Source organism: Anabrus simplex, chromosome 7 (genome assembly GCF_040414725.1).
Source record: "Anabrus simplex isolate iqAnaSimp1 chromosome 7, ASM4041472v1, whole genome shotgun sequence".
Lineage (NCBI taxonomy): Eukaryota > Metazoa > Arthropoda > Insecta > Orthoptera > Tettigoniidae > Anabrus > Anabrus simplex.
Genome location: NC_090271.1, coordinates 94556479 through 94582341, shown reverse-complemented (window position 1 = coordinate 94582341; position 25863 = coordinate 94556479). Strand labels below are relative to the sequence as shown.

The window sequence follows — 25863 nt, the reverse complement described above, 5'->3', positions numbered from 1 at the left end:
AGTCCTTGCAAAAAAAAAAAATAACACTAGGTCACAGAAACTGTTGGAAACTACTTGTGTCACCCATAACCACATGTGATATTTGGTTGCTATCGGGCAGAGTACCATGAGTAAAACGGCTGCCGGTAAGTTGTCCGGCAATGACATTACGGAGATTTTGATCAATTCTGGATCAGAAATTAAAGCAGAAAATTATAATATAAAATGAAATGCTGCTATGAGCAGACTTCATAAATAGGTGTCAGTTTCTTTTATCGACAGTGCTCCAGTACAGAGAGTATTTTACATTAACTACCGTATCTTTTGCCACAAGTATGACAACAAAGCACTTCCTATCCAAGATACCCAGCACATAGAAGAAGACAAGGTCAACTAGAGTGTGCAAGGTTAGTTCAGCTGCAGAAAAAAAAAGGAACACTGGTCTTAGGGTCCAAGAAAAGAAAAGCAGGTGGATGTGTGAGGTGCGTGACATCTAGATATGGAAATAATGAGTGTAAGTAATAAAACAAATGTTTCTCAATTTAACATGCTTTTTCGTTTGAAAATTCAAGTGATCCATAAATTTTGCTGGTCAGTGTAAAACAAGCTACAGAGCTTGTTACCAAAAGAGGATTATGGAAGTATTTAATTAATTCGCAGAGGCTTGCGGACTGAATGTTGAAAGATGTAACAGTGTACAATGAAGATGCATGTGCATGATAAGGATTCATCATCTAGCAACCACATTTCCTTATGTATGTGCTTCAGCAATTGGGTTCAGCAAATAGCATAGGTCTGTTATCGGATGATAATGCAAACGAACAAATTTGTTAGGGTGGACCCAAGCATTTATTTATTTGATTAAATTATTTCAAAGAACAATGTATTTATTTCAAAGAACAGTCTGAGCCAAAGCTACTTATAGTGCAATACAGGTCTCTTGCTTAGATAGCAGGGACAGTTTAACACAAGAGTACGGTAATCATCAGCACAAACCATACAAAGTTGTAACTACAGTACAGTTGTAGGGTAGAATTCTTTGTTTTACTGCTGCTCTGTGTAAATAATGTATGATAGTACAATTTATGTTAATACAAGCAAAGATCTCTGAAAAAAAGGTGTGCTTTCTACTGAAACCTCGATTTAAGGTAAACACCCATTTAAGGTTAAAAACATCAGGTCCCTGTAGAAACACTAAATAGAGGTTCTATTGCATAGCAAAAGAGAAGGAAAAAAACACCAGTATCCTCACTCCATGCACAACTAAAATGAGCAGCGTGAAAGTGTTAACAAATGTTAAGAATACTGAGTTTAAAGTTTTTCAGTTTTTCAGATAATCTAGTGATCTGCAGCAAGAGTCTGATTGAAGTACTGTCAAGTACAACAGTTGTACTACCAAACAACAAAGCTCCTCTGGGATAAGCAAGTCCCCTTGAGATACACAAAACTGCAACCCAACCAGCAAAGATATCGGCAGACTTCAAGCAGTGCAAATGAATTATCTAAGTGCTATGGTCCCAAAAATATGAGGAGGGACAAAATAAGAATTAACTAGATACAACATCAAGTCCAGGTGTGCATGGGATGAGCTAGTACAAGGATATGGCATGAAATTTAGTACAAAGAAGAGTGAGATGGTGAGATGGTGCTCACAACCAGGAAGAAGGACAGACTAACAACTGGAGTACTGCAATGATTTGTGGGGAACAACTGAGGAAAGTGGAGAGCTTGAAGTACCTAGGCAGCTTGATACTGAGGTATGATTTACCCACATGCCAAGCGCATTCATCAGTCTGGCATCTCCTTAGTGTCTTGTTAGTTTCTTAATGTGTAGTCAAATAATAAATGTTTTTTAAATGTATAATCATGCCGTACTTCTATTTAATTGTAATACATGTGAAATATTGTTTCTTTGGTGAAAGTATTATTGTATAGTATTGAATCAAATCTCAAAAAACTATTATTAGCAAACTTATGTTGATAAACTGTCAACCTTCACCTCTTTGTTGAAATTTGCTCAGAGAGCATCAAAAAATGTACCATTTTGTAGCTTTTCTCTTCCCAGTTTTGATGTATATACCCCTTCCTCCAAGCCCGCTATATCCCACAAAACCGGGTACATACTTCACCCCCTCCACTTCTAATTCCCAATCGCCGCTGCTGGTGATGAAGGTATTTAGTCTGTTTCCAGTCAGTGGACCGAGTCAGGAATGGAATGAAGGAAGCCCCATCTAGCGGCGAGGATAGGAATTGTGCTGGCTGCCGAAGCTGTCGCACTCCTCTGGGGCAATGATTAATGAATGACAGATGAAATGAAGTGATATTGGAGAGTGTTGCTGGAATGGAATATGACAGGGAAAACCGGAGTACGCGGAGAAAAACCTGTCCTGCCTCTGCTTTATCCAGCACAAATCTCACATGGATTGACCGAGAATTGAACTACAGAACCCAGCGGTGAGAGGCTGGCGCGCTACTGCTTGAGCCACGGAGGCTCTGAAAAGCCAATAAAATTATTATTATTATTATTATTATTATTATTATTATTATTATTATTATTATTATTATTATTATTATTATTATTATTATTATTATTATTATTATTATTATTAATTAGAGTATGTCTTGATGTGGGAATCCAGTGAGTCACTATACGCAATGGAAAGGAACAAACAAGTTGACCCGTTGGGTTCCTTTTCTCCTTTCATGTTTGTCCTGTATTCCTAGCTTTTTACCCCTACATTCATCATTATATAATTTTCTCTCTCCCCTTTTTCTGTGTTTATCTGGCTTTCAAATTGTCCTATGCTTCCCACATCAACACTGAAGATCTGTCCAGGTGGCCCCTCAATGAGTGTTGAAGTGTACCCACCTGAAGAAGCTGGGAAGGGGAAACTAACTCATCGGGGGCTGAGAAGAGATAGATGTAGAAAAACTGGGATTGGTGAGAAGAGAGCAAATCTATTTCAAGATGGCAGTGTATGAAGATGTGGAAATTGTCCTTGTCCTTTTGTGTTCTGTTTCTGTATCTCCCTCTTTCTGTGCTGATCTGTCATTGTGTTCTTCCTAGTATGTGCTCCCTTTGGTATTCCTATCTTTGTATAAATGACTTTAAGTTATTAATGTCCTGTTCATTAGTATTACATATTTTACATTATAATTCTTACATCTCTGTCTATTGTTAAACATTTTATATTACAGGTCTTACCGAAGTGGATGCAGGCTCATCCCTACAGCATCCAGACTGGAGTTGAGGTTCTTGATAGCATATTGACAGTCCTGTTCAGTACAAGCATACTGGTAGGGGGCTGCATTGGCTGTTTCCTTGATAATCTTATACCAGGTAAATACACCGTGTGTCCTAGACTGAATTCATTAATATATTTTAGTTCATAGAGTCATCAACAAGAATAATTAAACACTTTTTTTTAAAGTAAACATTGTAGGAAATTATTGTTAAACAATTTCACCATGGTATTTTATGCCAGTCTAGGCCTAGTATGAGGGAGTCCAGGTTTTGCCTGTCACAAATTAGAGGAGTAACACCTTTCAAAAAAAAAAACCTTGGTTCAACTGGCCCGAAAGGTAAAGCTTTGTAAGGGTCCCTTGCCACGCTTATGGTGAAGTCCTTTAATGGCAGTTTTGATGGAGAAGAGGAACTTTCAAAATGGCACAGTTGGCAGATGAGGCATTCCAGTACTTGATCTGCTGTGGGTTAGATGAAGTAGGGAATTACTAAAGGCTAAGGGAGATATGCAGATGATACTGTCCTGATGGCAGAAAATGAAGAAGACTTAAGAACCCTCTTCCTGAAAGTGAAAGAAGAAAGTTAAAAGGCTGGACTAATGTTGAATGTCAAGAAAACAAAAATAATAGCAACTACACCTGTCAATTCATGGCATGTAGGAGGAGAAAAAATGGAGGTACTGTAGTCTCCATTTTCAACTATCTTGGCTCACAGATTTCTGTTGATGGTGACTGTAGCCATGAAATCAAAAGACAATTGCTACTTGGTAGAAAGGCAATGACCAATTTCAACAATATCTTAAGGAGTAGAGACATAACATTAACAACAAAGATCCGTATAGTAAGGGCCATGGTTTTTCCAGTTGTGATGTACGGATGTGAGACCTGGACCATAAGAAAAGCTGAACGCCATAGAATAGACTCCTTTGAATTATGGTGTTGGAGGAAAATCCTTAGATTCCCATGGACTGCAAAGAGAACAAATAGATCAGTTTTACAGCAAATAAAACCAGAGTGTTCCTTAGATGCCCTAATCCTGAAACAAAAACTAAGTTACTTTGGACACATCATGAGAAGACACAAATCATTAGAAAAGACCTTAATGCTGGGGAAGATCAAAGGCACAAGGAGAAGAGGGCAGCAAAGAATGAGATGGATTGATGGCATCACAAAAGTACTAAATTCCAGCTTGGAAAATCTTTGCGAGGCAGTGCAGGACAGAAGAAATTGGCATATTTTAGTTCATGGGGTCATGGAGAGTCAGAATCGACTAAACGATTAGAGGAAGAGAGAGAGAGAAGGAAGTTCACCTTGACAGAAAAGCCCTCAATTGTGTTAGACATAGGAAGTCAGCAGAAGAAGAAAAGGAGGGATTGCTTTCGACAATAATAGAACAAGCCTCGGGAGTAGGCTTGTTCATTCCCACATACCTTACCAGTTCAGCTATATACCCTTAACTGGCTGGCAGAGAACAGAAACATCAATCATGTCTAGAAAAATCCCACTGAGCTTAGGCCCAATGTATGGACAGTGGTAGTGGTATTGGTGGTGCTGGAGGTGATTATTGTTTAAAGAGGAAGTATAATTTGGCAACTGAACTCTCTTCACACTAATAAGAGGGAAAATGAAGAGGTGTGACCCTTCAATAAAGGAAAATATCAGCAAAAACAAGGCCATTAAGGGACTGCGAATGAGACACCCAAGGCCTTGCAAATCTAATATCATTGGCAATGGAAAAGAACAAGAATTGACCAAGAGAAGTCTGATAGGAGATGAAAGCGCGGAGCCTGATACAACAACGCCAGATTCAGCTCTAAGCCCCATGGCCACTCACCCATTCTTTCAGAGTGAGAGCCTTAGGAGAAGGGGGTTACCCCTTATAGTAGTCTCTTACGACAGACAGTCAGACAGAGATGGCGGGGGAAATAAGAAAGGAACACATCATAATCATGCTATTATACAGTATATGTGTGTTCCTTTGTATTCCTCTCTCTCTCTCTCTCTCTCTCTCTCTCTCTCTCTCTCTCTCTCTCTCTCTCTCTCTCTCTCTCTCTGTTTGTCTGTCTTTCTGACTTGATTGGATATTTGTTTGTTTCTTTACTGTACTTATCTTATGACAGACAGGCGATGCCATGAATGAATTCTACCACACCCATCCAGAGGGAGAGTAAGGACAGCCACTAGATGCATTTTTACATGCACACAAATACACACACACAGTGCTGTAAAAAGATAGGAACTTGGATATGAACACATATTAGGAATAACACAACAACAGGTCAAGTCATAGAAAGATAGGATTATGAAAAAGATTACATAATTGGATAAACACAATGTCAGGTCAATGTGGGAAGGAGGAGCAACAAAAAGAGGTGACAAGGACAATCAGTAGCAGCAATTGGGGATTAAAAGTGCAGGGGCAAAAAATATACTGACAACAAACAACACCCGGGTTTGTAGGATATAGCAGACAGAGGTGGGGGTGGGGAATTATATACACTGAAGAAAATGGAAATTGCAACACCCAGAAGGAGTGGTGCTACATTGCTGCAATTCAACATGCAGGACGAGTGTTCAGTTGTGATTTGATGATTACACTTTCAGGTCCCTCTGACTGCAAGTTTGGACAACAATCAATACAGGATGTGCCCACCACGAGCTGCAATACAATGATGAATCCGTCGAGGCGTGGTGTCAATAAGGCCCTGGATTGCTTCCTGAGGAATTGTGGCCCATGCTTGCTGCACTGCACGGGTCAGTTGTTCCAGAGTTGTGGGTGGCTGAGGACAGTTGGCCAGTTGTTGACCCATCATGTCCCACAAATGCTCAATAGGACTGAGGTCCAGGGATCTGGCGGGCCATTCTAAGGTTGTGATGTCGTGGAGAGCTTCCCTGGAGATGCGTGCAGTGTGAACCCGGGCATTGTCATACTGAAACATCCCATTAGCAATGTTCGCCATCATAGCGACAACCACTGGATTGACAACGTACTGTCGAGCAGTTATAGTGCCCTCAACAAGCACTACTTGTGATTTCACATTAAAGCCAATAGCTCCCCAGATCATATTGCTTGGTGTTGGCCCTGTGTGCCACTTGACAATAAGATCTGGGTGGCCCCTCTCCCTGGTACTTTGCGCACACGATTCCGGCGATCACTGCGGGCAAGACAGAAGCGCGATTCATCACTAAAGACAACCCACGTCGATCTTTCTCGACACCAGGCCAGCCTTACACGTCGCTGTTGTGGGGTCAATGGAACACCTTCTGCAGGGACACGAGCTCGTAAGCCAGCTGCACGCAGGCGATTACGAACAGTTTGTTGTGTAACGTGGGGTGCCACAGCTGCTCAAATTTGTGCTGCTGTTGCATGGGGTTCCATCCGGGCCATCCGAATGATGCGGCGATCCCCTCTCACAGTTGTCTGTTGCACTGGGCCTGTGCCAGGTCTTCGAGTATGGGTACCTTAATTTGACCACTGTTGCCATACACGTTGTACCGTAGATGCCTGTCGGCCAAAATGTGCAGTGACAGTCCTTAGCGACAATCCAGCCTCACACAGCCCAATTATCTGAGCCCTCTCAAACGGTGACAGTTGTTGATAGCGTGCTCTTCTCTGTTGTCGAGGCATGTTTGATGGAACACTTTACTGCACAGACTGCAAGTCAACTACGCTACACCAGAGTCCGTATACTGGAGTTGATTCCTCCGCGACCAATCACGTGGGGAGACCTGTAGCAACAATCCAATGGGTCTGAAACTTTGATCGTTTACATATCTACATGGCATCGTTCCATATCTTGAAAATCAACACAAACGACCAATGTCTTCATGGTGTTGCAATTTCCATTTTCTTAAGTGTACATCAAAACTGAAGAAACAAGCTACAAAATGGTAAGATTTTGATGCTCTCTGAGCGAATTTCGACAGAGAGATCAAAGTTGAGAGTTTATCAATTTAGGTGCGCTAATAATAGTTTTTTAAGATTTTGATCCAATACTACACAATAAAACTTTCTACAAAGGATCAATATTATGCATTTATTAGAATTAAATAGAAGTACGGCATGATTATACAATTAAAATTATTTGACTGCATGCTGAGAAACTAACAGACAGTGAAGAGAGAATGCCAGACTGACGAATGTGCGCGTCAAGCGGGTGAGTCAAAACTCAAGTGTTCATGACCTTGGAAAAATAAATAAATGAATAAATAAATAAATAAATAAATATAAACCCCTGCTACCCTTACAGCACATGCAAAGTCTCCACTATCTGCTGTAGCGCTATACAAATTGGTTAGCCAGGACGAATGACATTTTGTGCGTATGTCCGCTGATAATTTTGTTAATAATTAAAGAAAGTATAGGAAAGAATTTTCTGATAAGACAACCAGGCTTGTACAAATTGCTTTTTTAAATAATTTGAATAATGTGAATAAAAATTTAATATGTTCTCCAAAAAGCTGCTACTGAGGACAATCTCCACATCTTCTTCAAACATTGTCTGTCTCCTCATCAATCTCAGTTCTTCTACATCCCTTTCTTTTCAGCTCCCCAACAAGCTTGCATCTGCTTCCCAGCTTTATCAGGAGGGTAGACTTCCACACTCACTCGAGAACATCTTGACAGATCATGACAGATGTTCTGGTATGGGAAGTGTAGAATAAGAAGAAAGCCAGATAAACACAGGAAAAAATAAAAATAAAAAAGGTGGTAAAAGTTTAGGAACAGGGCCAGTGACCTAGATGTTAGGCCCCTTTAAACAACAGGCATCAGATTAGGAACACAGGACAAACACAAAAGGAGAAAAAGGATCCCTAAATGAAGCACTAGTGTCACTAATACTAAGGAAATATGTAAGCAATTTTAGTATTAGTTTGATCTAGGAGACAGTGGGTTCAGACCCCAATGTTGGCAGTACTAAAGATGGTTTTCCGTAATTTCCCATTTTCACACCAGGCAAAGGCTGTGCCTTAATTAAGACCCTGGCAAATTTCTTTCCACTCCTAGCCCTTTCCAGTCTCAACGTCATCATAAGATCAATCTGTGTAGGTGCGACGTAAAGCAACTTGTAAAAAAAAAACAAATAATAAAAAAAATTAGTATTGGTTTGCCTTTTTTTAAGAACATATTTATCTTTTTGCTTGCATATTTACTACCTTTTTAGGTAATAAATACTTGACCCCTACTCGTCACCTGGATAAATTTGTCATGAAGAGGCATCGAAACCACTGTCGCAGAGAATGGGAAAAGTTCTTCATGTTTTATAGTCATAGATCCCTCTAAAGATGAAAATCATTTGTTTTTTATCCACAAGTAGGACTTAACATCTGATGGTGAATTTCAGTAAAGAGATGATAGTATTCTGGAGTGATATTTGTGATTATCTTTTTAGGAACCCCTGAGGAGAGAGGCCTCTTAGCCTGGCAAGATCAGATGAAGTTAGTTTCCGAGGCTGGAGAGGAGCACGTTGCCAGCACATATGACTTCCCAATTGGAATGAGTCTTCTAAAGAGGTACAATTTAACATTGTTTTCTTTCATAATGATCATTTCCTTTTGCAGAACCATCCTTAACCCTCAAATGATCTTGTGGAGTCTTTTTTTGATACCATTGAAACTGTATTCCTCTAACACTTCCTCGGGTTGTCCGTCTATTTTTGGACATTCTCTGCTCCTTTTGGGCAGCTCAAGGTCAACACATGGCAAAGTGGATGCATTGTAAAGTCATCTCTTTTCCCCGTGCATAGCCATAATTTCAGGCGGTGCCAATACTGACTTCCACTATGTCGTAAATGTTTATATTTTGGTTTGAATATTGGATATTTGTGAAATATGATATCTAAATGCAAAATACGAAATATTTTCACATTTATGCATAAGATAACATGTTTGTAACATTTTTTGTTACAATAATAATTATTTTTCATAATTCTGTTTCAGTTAATTTTTCTGTTAAGCTCCTTTAAATTACTTTCCACTCGTAATTTTACCTTACTATTTATCTTATATTGATGATAAAATCATGCAAATTAAAAGACAATTGATAAACATTTGTAATAATAATTGTATGGCCTCTGCTATCATATGCAGACAATCTACTTAGATGCCGTCTGGCTGTCTGCTTGTCAGTTTTTACATTCTGTTTCCCTCTAGGCCTATTAAATGGCAGAGCAAACTGAATCACTCTTGGACGACTATGGCTGAGTTTTTAATGAATTTTGTCGGGTGAACACCAAATGTGTCACCAGAGATCTTTTTCATGCCGACATCATACAACATGGAGTGTGGAATGGACCCTTCAAAAGTCTGATTACCTCTGCCGGGTTTGAACCCACTATCTTGGGATCCAGAGTCCGACACTTCACCATTGATCCACACAGACAGCTATAAACATTTGTGATAACAAAATAAAGTATATTTCACAGTTGCATTAAACTGGTATTGTTTTCTACCTCATAACATCATTAATGACAGAAAAATCATAACACCATTTGAAAGTTAAACTAATATGCATTGATGTAAATTGTAATTTTAGGAAACATTGCTTTAATGATCCAGAAATTGAATATTGGCATTTTCAGAATATTCATAATTTTAATCTTTAGTCAAAAAATAATTATATCTTTACTAATGTAACAAAGAAAAGCCTCTGTGACTCACGCGGCAGCGCGCCGGCCTCTCACTGCTGGATTCCAAGGTGCAAATCCCGGTCATTCCATGTGAGATTTGTGCTGGACAAAGCATGTGTGGGAAAGGTTTTTCTCCAGGTACTCCGGTTTTCCCTGTCATATTTCATACCAGCAACACTCTCCAATATCATTTCATCTATCATTCATTAATCATTGCCCCAGAGGAGTGCGACAGCCTTTGACAGCCGGCAAAATTCCTATCCTCACCGCTAGATGGGGGCTTTATTTATTCCATTCCTGACCCAGTCAAATGACTGAAAACAGGCTATGGATGAACTGATGTAACAAAGAAATATAATGCACATATTTTGTGTAAGTGATAGAGCGCATCAATTTGCCACATAGGAATGCACTGACAGAAAACTTACAAATGGTACACAATATCATAAAATTATAGAATTTTAAACCTTCATTAATGGAGAATTCAACAAGGAACACTCATTATTTTTCTGTCCTCAAACTTTAAAGGTGATTTTTCTTTATATGTTTTCTTTCAATAAATAATATTTTTGAGTTAATCAAACACAATTTATAAAATGAACATTAAGACATGAAAAATGAAATTCCACAGCCTGTTTCTTTCATTCAGGTCAGGAATGGAATGAATGAAGCTCCCATAAACTAACTCAAAAATGACAAAATAGTTCATAAAATATCAATCAACGTCACAATAAAGAAATCTACAAACATTCACTTGACATAAAATTAACAGGTCATCTATACTAATATTATAAAGAGGAAAAATATGTATATTTGTTTGTAATGGATAGACTCAAAAACTACGACAGCCACATAAAAACAAAACAAGCTTGAGATACTTACACTCTCAAATTTGTATATAGTGTCTAGTTCTATATTTAAATATAAGTCCTTGGTAATGCATGTTGTTTCTATGTAAATACATATATAATGCCATTTTAAAATAATGTTAAAATAAATAAAAAATTGTGCAAGAACTAAAGTTGCATTCATGGTACTTTTCAGGTGGAAATGGACATCGTACTTACCTTTCTCTCCAACTTTTATTCCAAGAAAAATAAGGCTCTGTGGTGGAGACAAGAAGGCTCATTGATGAAATGCAATGTTAGCGAATTGATTGGGCCAGGGAAAGAAGAGACTGGATGAGAAGGAAAAGGATAATAATAATAAAAAGAAGGGGAAGAAGAAGAAGATGAGAAATAAGTGTCCTGTCATGCCTTATTCTAACAATCAAGAATAAATGACAGATAAATTCTGAGTTAGTAACAGTTTGTAAGACCAGAAATCTTCCAGGAAGAAGGAATAAAAGTTGGAACACAAATTAAAAGAATTTAAAAGTGGAAAAGGTGATTAATTCATAGAGATCATCATCATCATCATCATCATCATCATCATTGTACAGTTTGAGTTTCGTGCGTACTGTTCATGAGCCTATTTCACTTCTTCCTGTCCATATACAACGTGTCATAGAGAACATCACCCACTGTCCATCCTCTGGTAACTAGATCAACCTTGATCATGTCCATCCATTGGGATGCAGGTTTTTCCCCCTCTACCTGTCTTTCCAAATTTATTCTGGCTGTTCTTGTAGGCTCCATCCTCATCACATGCCTGTACCACTGTAGTCTGGATGTGCCGATTCGTTCTAATAGGGATATCTTTATTCCGGCTTCTTTCCTCACTTCCTCATTTTTTAACTTGTCCATCTTGGTCTTCTGGATGGTGGATCTAAGAAATTTAATCTCTGATGCTTGCAGTCTTGACGAATCTCTTTTTGGGAGGGTGCATGCATCAATACCATAGGTCAATATTGGTATGAAATAGCTGTTAAACATCATCAGTTTGGCCAGTTTTAGAATCATGTCATCCCATAAATGATAAAGTGTTGATTAAAAGTTGTAGTGGTGAGTTGCATGTTACATAAAGATGGATGTTTTGATATAAAGGATTAATTCTGATCTCTTATGCTCTTTTCATCAAGGAAGAATTTACTGTAAAAGAACCTAGGTTATAAGAGTCAGCCCATTGAAGAATATTGCTACATATTCAGTTTTCCATCAACTAAACTACTGTTGCTCTTAAAAGATGCATTACTCATGAATAATGGTGAACTATTTTACAATGGACCTTAAGAACACTACCATAAATACTTATCATTTAATTTTTCAAGCATATTTTCTTCTCGGTTAATATATTAAGAGGCATCCTAGGCAATTAATAATGTACTATTGCACAGTATCTGAACCAAATCCATTTTAAGCCCACGAGTGTTTTTTTCTTTTATAGCACTGATTATATTGCTCAAATACATGTGTTTATAGATGTGAGATTTAGTGATCTAGATGGCATTTCTATTGGCCTTTATCTCCAGTGAATTTGTAAATATCCATTCCATCAATGCAGTGTCACATCTGTGTTGCATATTATAGTACAATGGAGCACAGTCATGTTGAGAGTAAAGACTCCATAAGTTATAACTCTGGAGGGATGCTGAAATATCTTAAAGCAGTTTTCTAGTGTGACAGTAACTTCCTGTCATGAAATCCCAAATAAAAACTGATATAACTGATTTTCAATAAATCATCATCATCATCATCATTTCCCTTTATCCAGCTGTAGCCGGGTAGGGGCAAATATGGTTCCCCTCCACTTTCTTCGGTCTTTCCACCACTCCTCCTCCAACACTGTGTCCCAGTCCAGGTTTCTTTCTATAATGTTGCGTTGGATGGTATCCTTCCATCTCAATCGTGGTCGTCCACGGCCTCTCCTTCCTTGGACTTGCATTTCCATCACCTTTTTTGGCATTCTTTCGTCGCTCATTCGCTTTACGTGCCCAAACCATCTTAGTCGGCTCTTCTCTATTCTATCATTCATTTTTTCCACTCCAATTTCTTCCCGGATTTTCTCATTCCTTATTTTGTCTCGTCTACTCTTCTGTATCATACTCCTCAAGAATTTCATTTCAGCTGCCTGTATTCAACTCTCATCCTTCTTTGTCATTGTCCAAGTTTCTGCTCCGTAAGTTGTTATGGGTACGTAATACATCTTGTACATAGTATCCTTTGCTTCCATTGGCACATCTTTGTCCCATAACATATTTCTTACACTATGATAGAAACAACTTCCAGCTTGAATCCTTTTACTAATCTCAGCATCCAGTCGAGCATTCTCCATTAATTCACTCCCCAGGTATTTAAAAGTTTCCACTACTTCCAGGGGCTTGTCTGCAAGTCTAATCTGACCTTTCCCTTTTTTCTCCCCTCTCGTCATAACAAGAGTTTTACTCTTTTCTACACTTATTTTCAATCCACATTCTTCAATCTTCTCATTCACCACATTCAACTGTTCTTGAACCTTCCTGTCGTCTTCTCCCCAAATCACAATATCATCTGCAAATAACATCGTGTTCATTTCTCTTCCTCCATATGCTGCTTTTGCTGTTCTCATGATGTCATCCATTACTATTGTAAACAGGATTGGTGATAGAACACTTCCCTGTCTCAGCCCACTAGTTATTTTGAACCAACTTGTCCTGCCAACTTGTGTTTGCACGCAACTACAACATTCCTTATACAATGTCATGATCATTTTTATTAATCCCTGTCCAATTCCTTTTTGCACCAGACTGTCCCAAACTGTCGTCCTAGGGACACTGTCATATGCCTTTTCAATATCAATGAATGTCATCACCATATCATTCCTGTACTCCCAATGCTTTTCCATTAGTTGTCTCATAATGAAAATGGGCTCTATTGTTGATCTTCCACTTCTGAAACCAAACTGATTTTCCTGTATCTGCTTCTCAACCCTCAACCTTATTCTACTTTCCAGTATTCTTTCCATTATCTTAGCAACATGGGATATTAGAGTAATTCCCCTGTAGTTCTTCAAAACTTTCTTATCACCTTTCTTGAAAATTGGGATGATTATTCCTTTTTGCCAATCCTCAGGGACCTCCTTATTCTCCCAGACATTCCTGAGAACCCGATATGTCCACTGCAGGCCTACAGCTCCAGCTGCCTTTATCATCTCCACTGAAATTTCATCTATTCCAGCAGTTTTTCCATTCTTCATCTTTCTTACTGCCATTTCAATTTCATTCATTGTAATTTCTTTATCCATTTCTTCGTCAACTAATTGTCTTTCCTGGTCGTCCATTGAATGACTGTCATCCGTTCTTATGTTCAGCAGCTTCTGAAAATACTCTCTCCATCTATTTCTTATTTCTTCTGGCTTTGTTAAAATTATGCCACCTTCATCCTTCACAAATCTGGTGTTTACTTGATCTCCCTTTTTGTTTCTTAAGATACCATACAGTAATTTCTTGCTGCCCTGCGTATCATCTCTCAATTTCTGTGTGAATGAGGCCCAGCTTTTCCTCTTTTCTTCCTCCACTACTTTCTTGGCCAAATTCTTTGCCTCCACATATTTTCTTCTACTTTCTTCAGTCTTAGATGTTTTCCATGCCTTCCATGCCATTTTCTTTTCCTTCACTTTAATCTTTACCCTATCATTCCACCAGTGTGTTTCTTTGTCTTTCACATTTCCTGATGTTCTACCACACACCTTTTCTGCACATCCAACTAGTGCTTCCTTAAATCTTTTCCATTCCTCTTCAACATTCCCCACCTCTGTCCTGGGTACCAAGGGTATTATTTCCCTTTGAAATTCTTCTTGTACGCTTTTCTCCTTCAACTTCCATACTTTAATTCTTCTCTCTCTTCTTAATTGGGGTTTTTGAATCTTTCCAACTTTCAATTTTCCTATCACAACTCTATGATCTCCACCAAAGGCTTCTTCAGGCATGGCTGTTACATCTACAAGGTTCTTCCGGTGTTCTTTCTCTACGATTATATAATCAATCATGGTCTTTGTTCGTCTGTCTCCCCAGCCATACCTTGTAATCTTCTGACTGTTCTTCTTCCTAAACCAGGTGTTTCCAACAATCATTTGATTCCTCATGCAAAAATCCACCAACAACTCGCCTTCTGGATTTACATTTCCATATCCAAAGGGCCCTATAACATCTTCCTTTCCTTGTCTTTCCATTCCAACTTGTGCATTTAGATCTCCCATCAATAGTACTTCCTTATCTTCTATCTGTCTCTCCACTTCCTCTAAGAAGTCCTCTAGATGTTCATCTATGCAACCCGTTTGTGGGGCATACAACTGAAATAGATCTTTCACGCCATTTTCAAACTGGAGTCTCATCATCATCATCCTATCGCTGACGTACTTTGTATATTCCAGATATTCTTGGATTTCTCTTCTAAGTATGATGGCCACTCCATTTTTTGCTACAGGTCCTCCGCTGTAATACAGCCTGTATCCTTCTCTCAGAGGGATCTCCCCTGTACCTCTCTTCTTGGTCTCGCACAGTCCAAGTATGGCTATATCTTTTTCTATCATGAAGTCCACCAGTTCTTCTGTCTTTCCCGTCAGTGTCAGTACATTAACTGTCGCAATTTTGATGTAGTTTGGTGCTGGTTGCCCATTTTTCACAGTTCCCCCAGCACCTGAAGAGCTGCGCGTCGCTTTTAGCAGGGGACGCCCTAACCTTTTCCGAGGCACCATATCTGCTTTGTCCATATAGGCTATTGTTACGATGGGCTCGCCACACCCAAAGGCATTTTATACCTACTGCCAGGTTCAGAATTAGGCCGCCCCTAACATGGAGACAGACGCCTTTCGTAGCCGCTCCTCTGGAGTACAGACGCTACGGGTATGCCCCTTCCGCCATCTCCGCCGTACCGAAGTCCACCTTCTCCGCCGTAGATGCCGTTGAGGTCTTCACTCGTAACCCTGAGCTGGGACCCATACCAGATGTTACACACCGGGTCAGTGTGCTCTGGGACTCACATAGGCAGGGGCGCCACTCCCTGGGTAGGGCTGCCTCCGAAGAGGGTCCCTACCTGCTATTTTCAATAAATATCCTCTGTAAACAAGGAAGTGTGTTTATTATGTTTGAATTTAAATTTAGAATCATCTCGTTCTGAAGCAAGTATATACCTAAGGGCCTATACTATGACAACCAGATGAAAGTGTGTCCTGTTGGAATGTTAGGAATACTGAGATATTCAGGTGTATGCATAATATTTCAGCAATAATAACTTTCTTCTAGTTTCCTTGGGTAACAATGTTGTCTCAAATCAGTCACTAAAACACGCTGTATCAAATCACCCTGAGGTAGGGTGATGATATCTACACCTTTTAGGCCCCACTCTGTTCACTTTCAGATTGGCACAAAGTAACCCCATAACTGATGAAATTGTTAGCATGGTGAAATGTTCAGTTATGAATAATTAGTAGTTAATGATATTACAGAAGTATTACCGTATTTATGCGAATAATACCCGCATGTTGTATGTGTATGTTTAGTCCTCAGCCCGAAGGCTGGTTGGATCCTCAACAGCTCCGCCATCAGCTGTCATAGATGGCCTAGGCATCACTGAAGAGGCGTACTAGAGAAATGAGGAGTGAGGTAGTTTCCCGTTGCTTTCCTCACCGAGCCAGAAGTTGCTATTACATATCAGTCTGCCAAGCCCACTGAAATGCATGCACCAGCTGACCCTATGAGCAATATTTTCACACCATTCATAACAGGGACTGGCTGCAGAAGGAATGGCATTACAGCTAAACCCTGTTATACGCGGATTCGTTTTCCGCGATTTCGCATATACGTGATTTTGGTTTTAAGTCTATTGCAGCCATCTGGTAACAGTACGTGGAAGCTGTAATGCCTTAAGGCGGGTATAGACATGCATGCTGAACTCTGTAACGTACACTACGTCGCGCGCCAAAGTTAAACGCTGCAAGCGCATATCTATGTGCATCTTCTATCGTGTTTGTCGAGACGTGAATAGTCAGTTCCAGTCAGTTGAGCTGTAAAGTTGCACTTGACAGGTTTCATGTTTAAAACGCCGGGTAAAAGGACAGAAAGTGTGACTGTCGAAGGAAAGAAGCGTGTAGCAAAGTCATATTCGTTAGAAACAACGTTAGAAGTTTTGGACAGCTTTGAGAAACGTGAGCGTAGTGTTGACATTCAGCTTGCTTTGGGACTTTGTGAATCCTATGTGAGAACTATTGGTGACAATGCAGAATCAATTCAAAAAAACTGCTCAACCTTCTACTAATTTAATGTGACTGGAGTGACCAAATCTTGCTCGGAAGCGATGGAAAGAATGAATAGGATCGAGCATCACAACCAACAACACATGCCTCTTTCTGGAGCTGCTATTCAAGCTAAAGCCAAGAGCTTGTATGCAGACTTTAGTTTATTATTGTGTGTTTCAGTGTTTCAGAAACATGATAATGGTTTTTTTTTTTTTTAAATACTAAGAATCTCTGCTTTATGTGAGTAAACAGAAACCTAATCCTATATTTTACATATAAAATGACTCTCGATTTTATGCAAATTCGGTTTGCACGCCACTTCCGCAGAACGACAGCCGATCAGCTAAAGTGGAAATGGGGAGGACACATGGCGAGACTGGAGCAAAATCGATGGACCTACAAAATGACAATGTGGGATCCCAGACAAGGAAGACGTAACGTGGGAAGGCAAAGAACTAGATGGGCAGACTTGTTTGTGGGATGGGGAGGAAAACAATGGACAAGAACAGCAAAGATAAGGCAAGAGTGGTAAGAGCTGGGAAATATTGTGTGCAGAGATCACTGACCTTATGGGATACACCTTTGCTCAAGCCCTGTGATAATATAGGTCGATCAAGACACATATTATAGATATTGTGCAGCAGTGAAATATGCAACAGTGCGCTCCCACAAAGAGACCTGAAGGTCACCTCTCTGATCGCTATGGCATAATACAGTAAAATTGATAAAAAGAGGTTTTTATGAAGTGGTGAATATAAAATTATCATCCTCGCGTACACTGCGGAAAGAAGCCGTGCAAGTGTAAAATATGTTGAAGTACGTTCTCAGGACAGAGGCGAAGAATACAACATACAATTGTATGCTTCGACAAAGAGGATACCGTGATGGTCATCTTCTGAGCACTCGGGAGAATAGCAAGACGAATGACAAACAGACAGACGTTTGCATGAAGTAGTGATATGATAACTCATCACATAACACTTAGTGGAAGGAGGATATGCACCTGTAATGTATGTCAAGAGAATTTCAACGGAGGATAAGGTCAAGAAATTACAAGAAACGTCTACAACATTCGGAGAAGAAGCTATGCAAGAACGAAGAGTGCAAGTTTACGCTTTCACCTAGAAGCAACCTGAACCCTCCCTGGGATAAAAGGGTACACGTGTCATTAATGCAACAGTGCGTTTTCGCAAATTGTTGTTCCAGAAAAACACCATTAAATTCACTCGGGGGTGAACTACACATAAGTGTACAATATGCGGTAATTCGTTATCATGAAACAAATTACAGATTAACCAAAATAATAATGCTCTTCAGGACCTGCTCACCTGATGAGCTAAACTGAGCACTGTCCCTGCATTGCAGGGGGCCATAGCCCTTAGGGGATTCATACGGCTAATTTATTTATTTATTTATTTATTTATTTATTTATTTATTTATTTATTTATTTATTTATTTATTTATTGTATCAGACGATGAAGATTTTTGAATGTATTCTTGATCGTCACCTATGAAACATCGTACAAATTTCTGAAAACCAATATGTCTTTGTCAAAGGGATCAGTACAACTGATGCTATTCATACAGCCTGTCTCCTAGTGGAGAAACATAGAGAGAAAAATAAACCTCTACGCCTAGCCTTTTTGGACTTAGAGAAAAAGGCTTTTGATCAGATACCAGATAAGCTTCTTTGGAAAGCCCTCCGATCCCATAATGTTCCAGAAGCCTATGTCCGGTGGACCCAATTTTTCTATGACTAAGTCACCAGAGTGGCTCACTGTCCGGTAGGGATCTCACCCTATCATTGTTGGAGTTCATCCAGATGCCATACCCGTGGACCACCTTATATGCTGATGATGTGTTCCTTGCAGATCAGTCCTGAAGGAATCTGAAAAATCTCCTGCAAATTTGGAAAGACCATTCAGGGGAATATGGCTTGCAGACTGCTGATAGTATTCGCATTGACGGGCAAGACTTAGTTAAAGCCAATCAATGTAAATGCCTCGGATCACTCATCACCTCAGATTGAAAGACATTACCAGACATCCGAGCACGAGTAAATGCTACCTGGCTGAAGTGGAGTCAGTTCACTGGTGTGCTATGCGACAAGAAAATTCCCACTCGCCTCAAAGGAAAAGTCTAGAAATCCACAGTCCAACCAGTTGCACTCTATGGGTAGGAATTGTTGGCCTACAACTAAGAAGCATGAGGAGGTTCTACATGGTATGAAGATGAAAATGTTACGTTGGTCAGTAGGTCTGGGGCATGTCAGAAATGAAGATGTCCGAAGGCAATTGGGAGTGGCACCTATCCCAGAGAAGATGCGAGAAGCATGACTTAGATGGTATGGTCATGTTGTCCGAAGCCCTGTAGACTCAATGGTACATACAGCCCTCCAATTTGAACCTGGAGGTTCCCGATCCTGAGGTCGTCCCAAGAAGCGATGGTTCGACTCCATCAAGGAAGACATGCATCTTCTAGGCATCACTGAAGCTGACGCCCTTGATCGCAGAAAGTGGAGAATGGCATGTTTAAAAGTGGATGCTGCACCAATGCGGGACTAAATGCTAGGAAAGAAGAATTGTGTCCAAAATGACACAAGAAGAGGAAAATGTAGGACTACCAGTAAAACTGGAGGAATTTATTTTGAAATAGTTTGGAAATGTATTTTGCCAAAATAAGGTCAATCTCTACTGCAAACTACATCAAGTATAACTTTCAGAGCATAAGGCATACAGTTTGATACAAAGAATCATGTTAGCAAGAACGTATACATATATTTATGAAATTTAAATATAAGGAAATGTTTGCACAGGACCCTTCAAGTAAATTGGACCAATTATTTAATGAAGAAATGTGTGATGCTTTTTATCATCAGATATGCTTTATGACAAAATTTTGCACATTAAAAAAAATATATACACTGGTAGATCAATTCCAAATATCTTTACACCATGCATGATGCATGTTCAAAACAGTTATGATAAATATATTGATTTGTATACAACATGACATACCAGGCTGAATGGCTCAGACCGTTATGGCACTGGCTTTCTGAGCCCAAGTTGGCAGGTTTGATCCTAACTCAATCTGGTGGTATTTGAAGGTGCTCAAATATATCAGCCCCATGTCATTAGATTTACTGGCATGTAAAGGAGCTCCCATGGGGCAAAAATCTGGCATTTCTGCATCTCTGAAAACCATAGAAGTAGTTAGTGGGTTGTAAAATCAATTACATTATTATTATTGAGCCATGTGTTAGGCCCCTTCAAGCTCTCATATTGTCTGCCAACGTTACTATTCCTCTCCATGCTTTATAACTGTGAACTATTTATGTAGTGAGTTCAGACTTTGGCAATCTGAGGGCGCTCTAATTGGAAAGTTTGGGAGATTGCAAAGAGAGGTCGCTACTGCTGGAAGCGTTTTGGACTTTTGCAAACAGAGGGCACCTCTGTTAATACTACTGTAGGACTTGAAGAAATTTGTTGTTGTATTAAGATTTTGTTTATGTATGTTGCCTGTACTGTTAGTATAGCGACATCATTCCTTCTGGCCTTTTCCTTGCATCCTGTTAGCCAGTCAGTATCTTCCCTTCCTTCTCGCTCTCTCAGAAGTTCCACCAAATTGCTATATAAGGTGTGAGGTTTTCTCTGGGACTTGAATACACTTTATTTGAGGAGTGGCAGTGTTACTTGTGTTGGTACTACAGAGGAGTACAGACCCATGAGGTTGGGGGGAAAGTTTGAACTGGAGATGGATTGAGAAGGTAGGAAGAATATCAACCATGTAATTATGTGTTAGGGAAGGTTTCTACATTCTCTTTTAGTATGTAACTGTCTACAATTTTCTTTCTTCCTAAATTAAACAAATAGGATCTTGGCTGTGACTCTAACAACATGTAGGACTCCTTCACTTTCCCTTCTTTACCCTGATGGGTTTGTAAAATCTAAGGAAGCATGAGTGGAGGTACCCTCATTAACTTCCTCTCAATTTTGTTTTGGTGACTAAATTTCTGTGAACATTTAATATTTTAAATCCTTTTTTATAAGTTAACTTTCTTAACTTAGTCATCTAGTAGAATGGATTAGCCATTGTTGTATGGGGCATTTTGCTCAGTTAGGGATGCAATGTAATCTTTATGGAGTGCTTGCCTTAGCTTCCATTCATTTTTTGTTTCTTTCCCATGTTGGGACAACGTAATATGGGCCTTCTGCTCCGGCTTACCCCTGGATCTTTCAGTCCTCTGTGTCTAATGTTTTCATGTACGAATAACGAGTGTACTTATTTTGAAAAGGGTTTGTTACCTCTTTTGGTAGTATGTAATTCTAGGTCTGTGTGTGTGTCTGACACTTATTATGGGGCAAGGGGCTATGTCTTCTTTTCTTTAAAGTTTCTAATATATATTTAGTAAACAATACAGGCTGACCTATTATTAACGATGGATAATTGTGGGTGAGGTTAACTTCCAAAAGTAAACGGAAGAACCTGACCCCTACAGAGCGCAATTCCCCAGGTGGCGGTTAGAGATTTTTCAGATTCCTTCAGGACTGATCTGCAAGGAACACATCATCAGCATATAAGATGGTCCACGGGTATGGCATCTGGATGAACTCCAACAATGATAGGTAATGAGGGTGAGACCCCTACCGGACAGCGAGCCACTCTGGTGACTTTGTCATAGAAAAATTGGGTCCACCAGACATAGGCTTCTGGAACATTATGGGATCGGAGGGCTTTCCAAAGAAGCTTATCTGGTATCCGATCAAAAGCCTTTTTCTCTAAGTCCAAAAAGGCTAGGCGTAGAGGTTTATTTTTCTCTCTATGTTTCTCCACTAGGAGACAGGCTGTATGAATAGCATCAGTTGTACTGATCCCTTTGACAAAGACATATTGGTTTGCAGAAATTTGTACAATATTTCGTAGGTGACGATCAAGAATACATTCAAAAATCTTCATCGTCTGACACGATAAATGTATCGGTCGGTAATTGACACATTCACCAACATCACCTTTGCCTTTCCAGATACGGACTGTGAGGTTGGAAGCAGGTGTGTACAAAAACAAATTTTAACACTTTTTTTTGTTATAAAAAAACATGATCAACAGTGATCATCATTATGGAATCCAGGACAAAGTAGTTGCCAGTAGATTAATTCAAAATTAATTCTGCTTATAAATCCATAAATAATATTTCTATGTGTGCCTACCTCTTGTCCTGTTTCCTGATGTGGGGTTGGGGTTGATGTGAGATGAAATAATATGCCAAGGTTTTATGGTCGGATGCCCTTCCTGTCATCAATGTCAGTTGAGGAGCTAATGGAAAATGACCGGGCGAGTTGGCCGTGCGCGTAGAGGCGCGTGGCTGTGAGCTTGCATCCGGGAGATAGTAGGTTCGAATCCCACTATCGGCAGCCCTGAAGATGGTTTTCCGTGGTTTCCCATTTTCACACCAGGCAAATGCTGGGGCTGTACCTTAATTAAGGCCACGGCCGCTTCTTTCCAACTCCTAGGCCTTTCCTATCCCATCGTCGCCATAAGACCTATCTGTGTCGGTGCGACGTAAAGCCCCTAGCAAAAAAAAAAAAAATGGAAAATGAAATGAATAATGGTGAAAGAAATTGGGTAAGGAGGTGGAAGGAATCAGCTGTGGCCTATAAATAGGAACTGTCTCAGCATTTGCCTGGAAGTGAAAATGAGAAACCACAGAAAACCATTCTCAGGACAGCTGACAGTGGGATTCAAATCCACTCACCTCCCGAATGCAGAGCTTGGCTCTATAGCCATAGTGCGTTGACATGCATGGCCACTCTGCTCAGCATAAATACCGTATTTCGTAAATATCCCCACCACCGAATAATCCCCGCACCCTAATTTTAGGAAGGCTGATTTTGAAAAAACATGCCAACATTGACTCAAATAAAACCTGCATCCCTATTTCGTGCCTCAATATTTTTAAAAACATATGCAGGTATTTGCTGGCAGGACCTAGTGTTTACAGTGCACTACATCTTCTGGTATGGGCTAGAGCAATTTTGTTACTTTCATTGATCTGTCTCAGCTTTATCCTTGGCTTTGACAAAATGAAAGTGACTGAGGTATGAGTGATACTAGTACAGGTAGACCTCGTTATACACGATAGTTACGTTCCGCGGAATTGGCGCGCATACCAAATTCGCGTAAATCGAGAGTCATTTTATATGTAAAATATAGGATTAGGTTTCCGTTTAAAATGAATGCTTTTTATTACTAACAGTGAACTTGAAGATATGAGAACAAAAATTTTTAGTTTTCCAAAATTTTGATCACCTGATGTGCACCAGATAAGTAAGTAAATTATCTATTACTTATATATGCACGTTAAATAAAGCTTTCTGAGTAATATGGTATGTTACATGTCTAATTTTTATCTATCTAAGCGTGCATAAATTAGTTAAAAACATAAATGTGTAATCCATGTGAAAATGGCCTGGCATTTAGGGAAAAACACTCGGCACTTCTAGGGTTAACATAGCCATAAGAAATAGATGGGAGAGTATTTTCAGAAGTTGATGAACATGAGAAATAATGATATTCATTCCATGGATCACCAGGAAAGGCAATGAGTTGATGAAGAAATGGATAAAGAAATTACAATGAATGAAACTGAAAAGGCAGTAAGAAAGATGAATGGAAAAACTGCTGGAATAGATGAAATTTTAGTGGAGATGATAAAGGCAGCTGGAGCTGTATGCCTGCAGTGGACATATCGAGTTCTCAGGATTGTCTGCGAGAATAAGGAGGTCCCTGAGGATTGGCAAAAAGGAATAACCATCCTAATTTTCAAGAAAGGCAATGAGAAAGTACTGAAGAACTACAGGGGAATTACTCTGATATCCCATGGTGCTGAGATAATGGGGAGGATATTGGAAAGTAGGATAAGGTTGAGGGTTGAAAATCAGATACAGAAAAATTAGTTTGGTTTCAGAAGTGGAAGGTCAACAATAGAGCCCATTTTCATCATGAGACAACTAATGGAAAAATGGAAAAGCAATAGGAGTATTGACAATGAAAAGGTATATGACAATATATCCAGGACTAAAGTTTGCGACAGTCTTGTGCAAAAAGGAATTGGACAAGGATTAATAAAAATGATCATGGCAATGTATAAGGAATGTTGTAGTTGCATGCAAACACAAGTTCGCAGGACAAGTTGGTTAAAAATCACTAGTGGGCTGAGACAGGGAAGTGTTCTATCACTAATCCTGTTTACAATAATAATGGATGACATCATGAGAACAGCAAAAGCAGCATATGGAGGAAGAGAAATGAACATGTTATTTGCAGATGATATTGTGATTTGGGGAGAAGATGACATGAAGGTTCAAGAACAGTTGGATGAGGTGAATGGGAAGATCGAAGAATGTGGATTGAAAATAAGTGTAAAGAAAAGTAAAACTCTTGTTATGACTAGAGGGTAGAAGGAAGGGAAGGTCAGATTAGACTTGCAGGCAAGCCCCTGGAAGTAGTGGAGACATTTAAATATCTGGGGAGTGAATTAATGGAGAATGTTTGACTGGATGCTGAAATTAATAAGAGGATTCAAGCTTGAAGCTGTTTCTATCATAGTGTAAGAAACATGTTATGGGACAAAGATCTGCCATTGGAAGCAAAGCAAATCATGTACAAGATGTATAACATACCCATAACAATTTATGGAGCAGAAACTTGCAAAATGACAAAGAAGGATGAGACTCGAATACAGGCAGCCGAAATGAAGTTCTTGAGGAGTATGATACAGAAGAGTAAAAGAGACAAAATAAGAAATGAGAAAATCTGGGGAGAAATTGGAGTGGAAAAAATGAATGACAGAATAGAGAAGAGCTGATTAACACAATGCTGTCTGCTCACGTATCAATACGTGTTTTCAAGCATGGTGCTCTGCAGCCGATCACGTATAAATACGTGTTTGTGCAAGTCTATCTTCTGACGCCATCTAACGGTTATTGAGGAACTATTTGGAGATTATCGTTGATGTGCCTAAATGGTAGAAAAACTATGCTTCTTTCAGTACTGGTTTTGCCCGTTTTAGTGCGTCAGTTGCATTTGTTTTTGCCTTCGAATATCTTCCGTGTATCCATCAATGCTAGTAAACAAAATGGCAGCCCCGGTAAACAAAAACAGTGGACTGACTCCTGGTGATATTATAGGCCTACATGAATTATACGCTGATAATTTGTCATATGTTTCCCGTGATTCTAGTGCTAGTGTCATGCATTTATGTGGAAGTGATGCGTTGAATGACACGTTTATTGCACCATGTGAGCAATGACCTGATGCTTCAGATAGCAAAAATGGTCTAGATGTAAGTACTGTTGTTAATATTCTCCCTATTTCTGGCAGTGAGTGGCCTAACAGGATATTATACTGTTTTTGGAGTCTTTCTTGTGGACGCATGGCTTTAAAATTTCGCCGAGTGAACCTGAAAATGTAGGTTGTGATGTCAAGTTGTCCATTTGTAATGATTTGTTGGCATATATGTTGGAGGAATCAAACAGATATCAATACTAGAATGAACCGAAATATAAAATCTCATCAAAAACTTTAAAGTGGACAGATATAACTGTGAATGAACCTAAAATTATTAAATTATGATACCCTGCAATAACTCCACGTCTCTCCCAAAACCTTCCGGCCACAGGGGCCAGTTATACGTCAGATGGGCCAGACAGCAATGTGTTAAGATGGTTTGGGTACATAAAGCAAATGAGTGATGAAAGAATGCCAAAAAAAAGGTGATAGAAATGCAAATTCAAGCAAGGAGAGGCTATAGAAGACCATGATTGAGGATGGAAGGACACAATCCAATGCAGTATTAGAGAAA

General features: G+C 39.5%; 1 protein-coding gene across 3 annotated transcripts in view; it reads left to right on the top strand.

Annotated features, from left to right (window-relative positions):
- LOC136877291 (solute carrier family 23 member 2) overlaps positions 1-25863 on the top strand; it is a 153525-nt gene that overhangs the window by 125324 nt on the left and 2338 nt on the right. For 2 of the 3 annotated variants that reach the window (XM_067151219.2, XM_067151221.2), the window contains exons 12-14: positions 3178-3319; positions 8616-8736; positions 10896-12465. In XM_067151219.2, coding sequence (XP_067007320.1) covers positions 3178-3319; positions 8616-8736; positions 10896-10983 — 351 coding nt within the window. In that variant the 3' untranslated portion in view covers positions 10984-12465. Of the gene's footprint in view, positions 1-3177; positions 3320-8615; positions 8737-10895; positions 12466-25863 lie in introns of those variants that run through there. The other variant, XR_010860749.2, reaches the window with a different exon arrangement.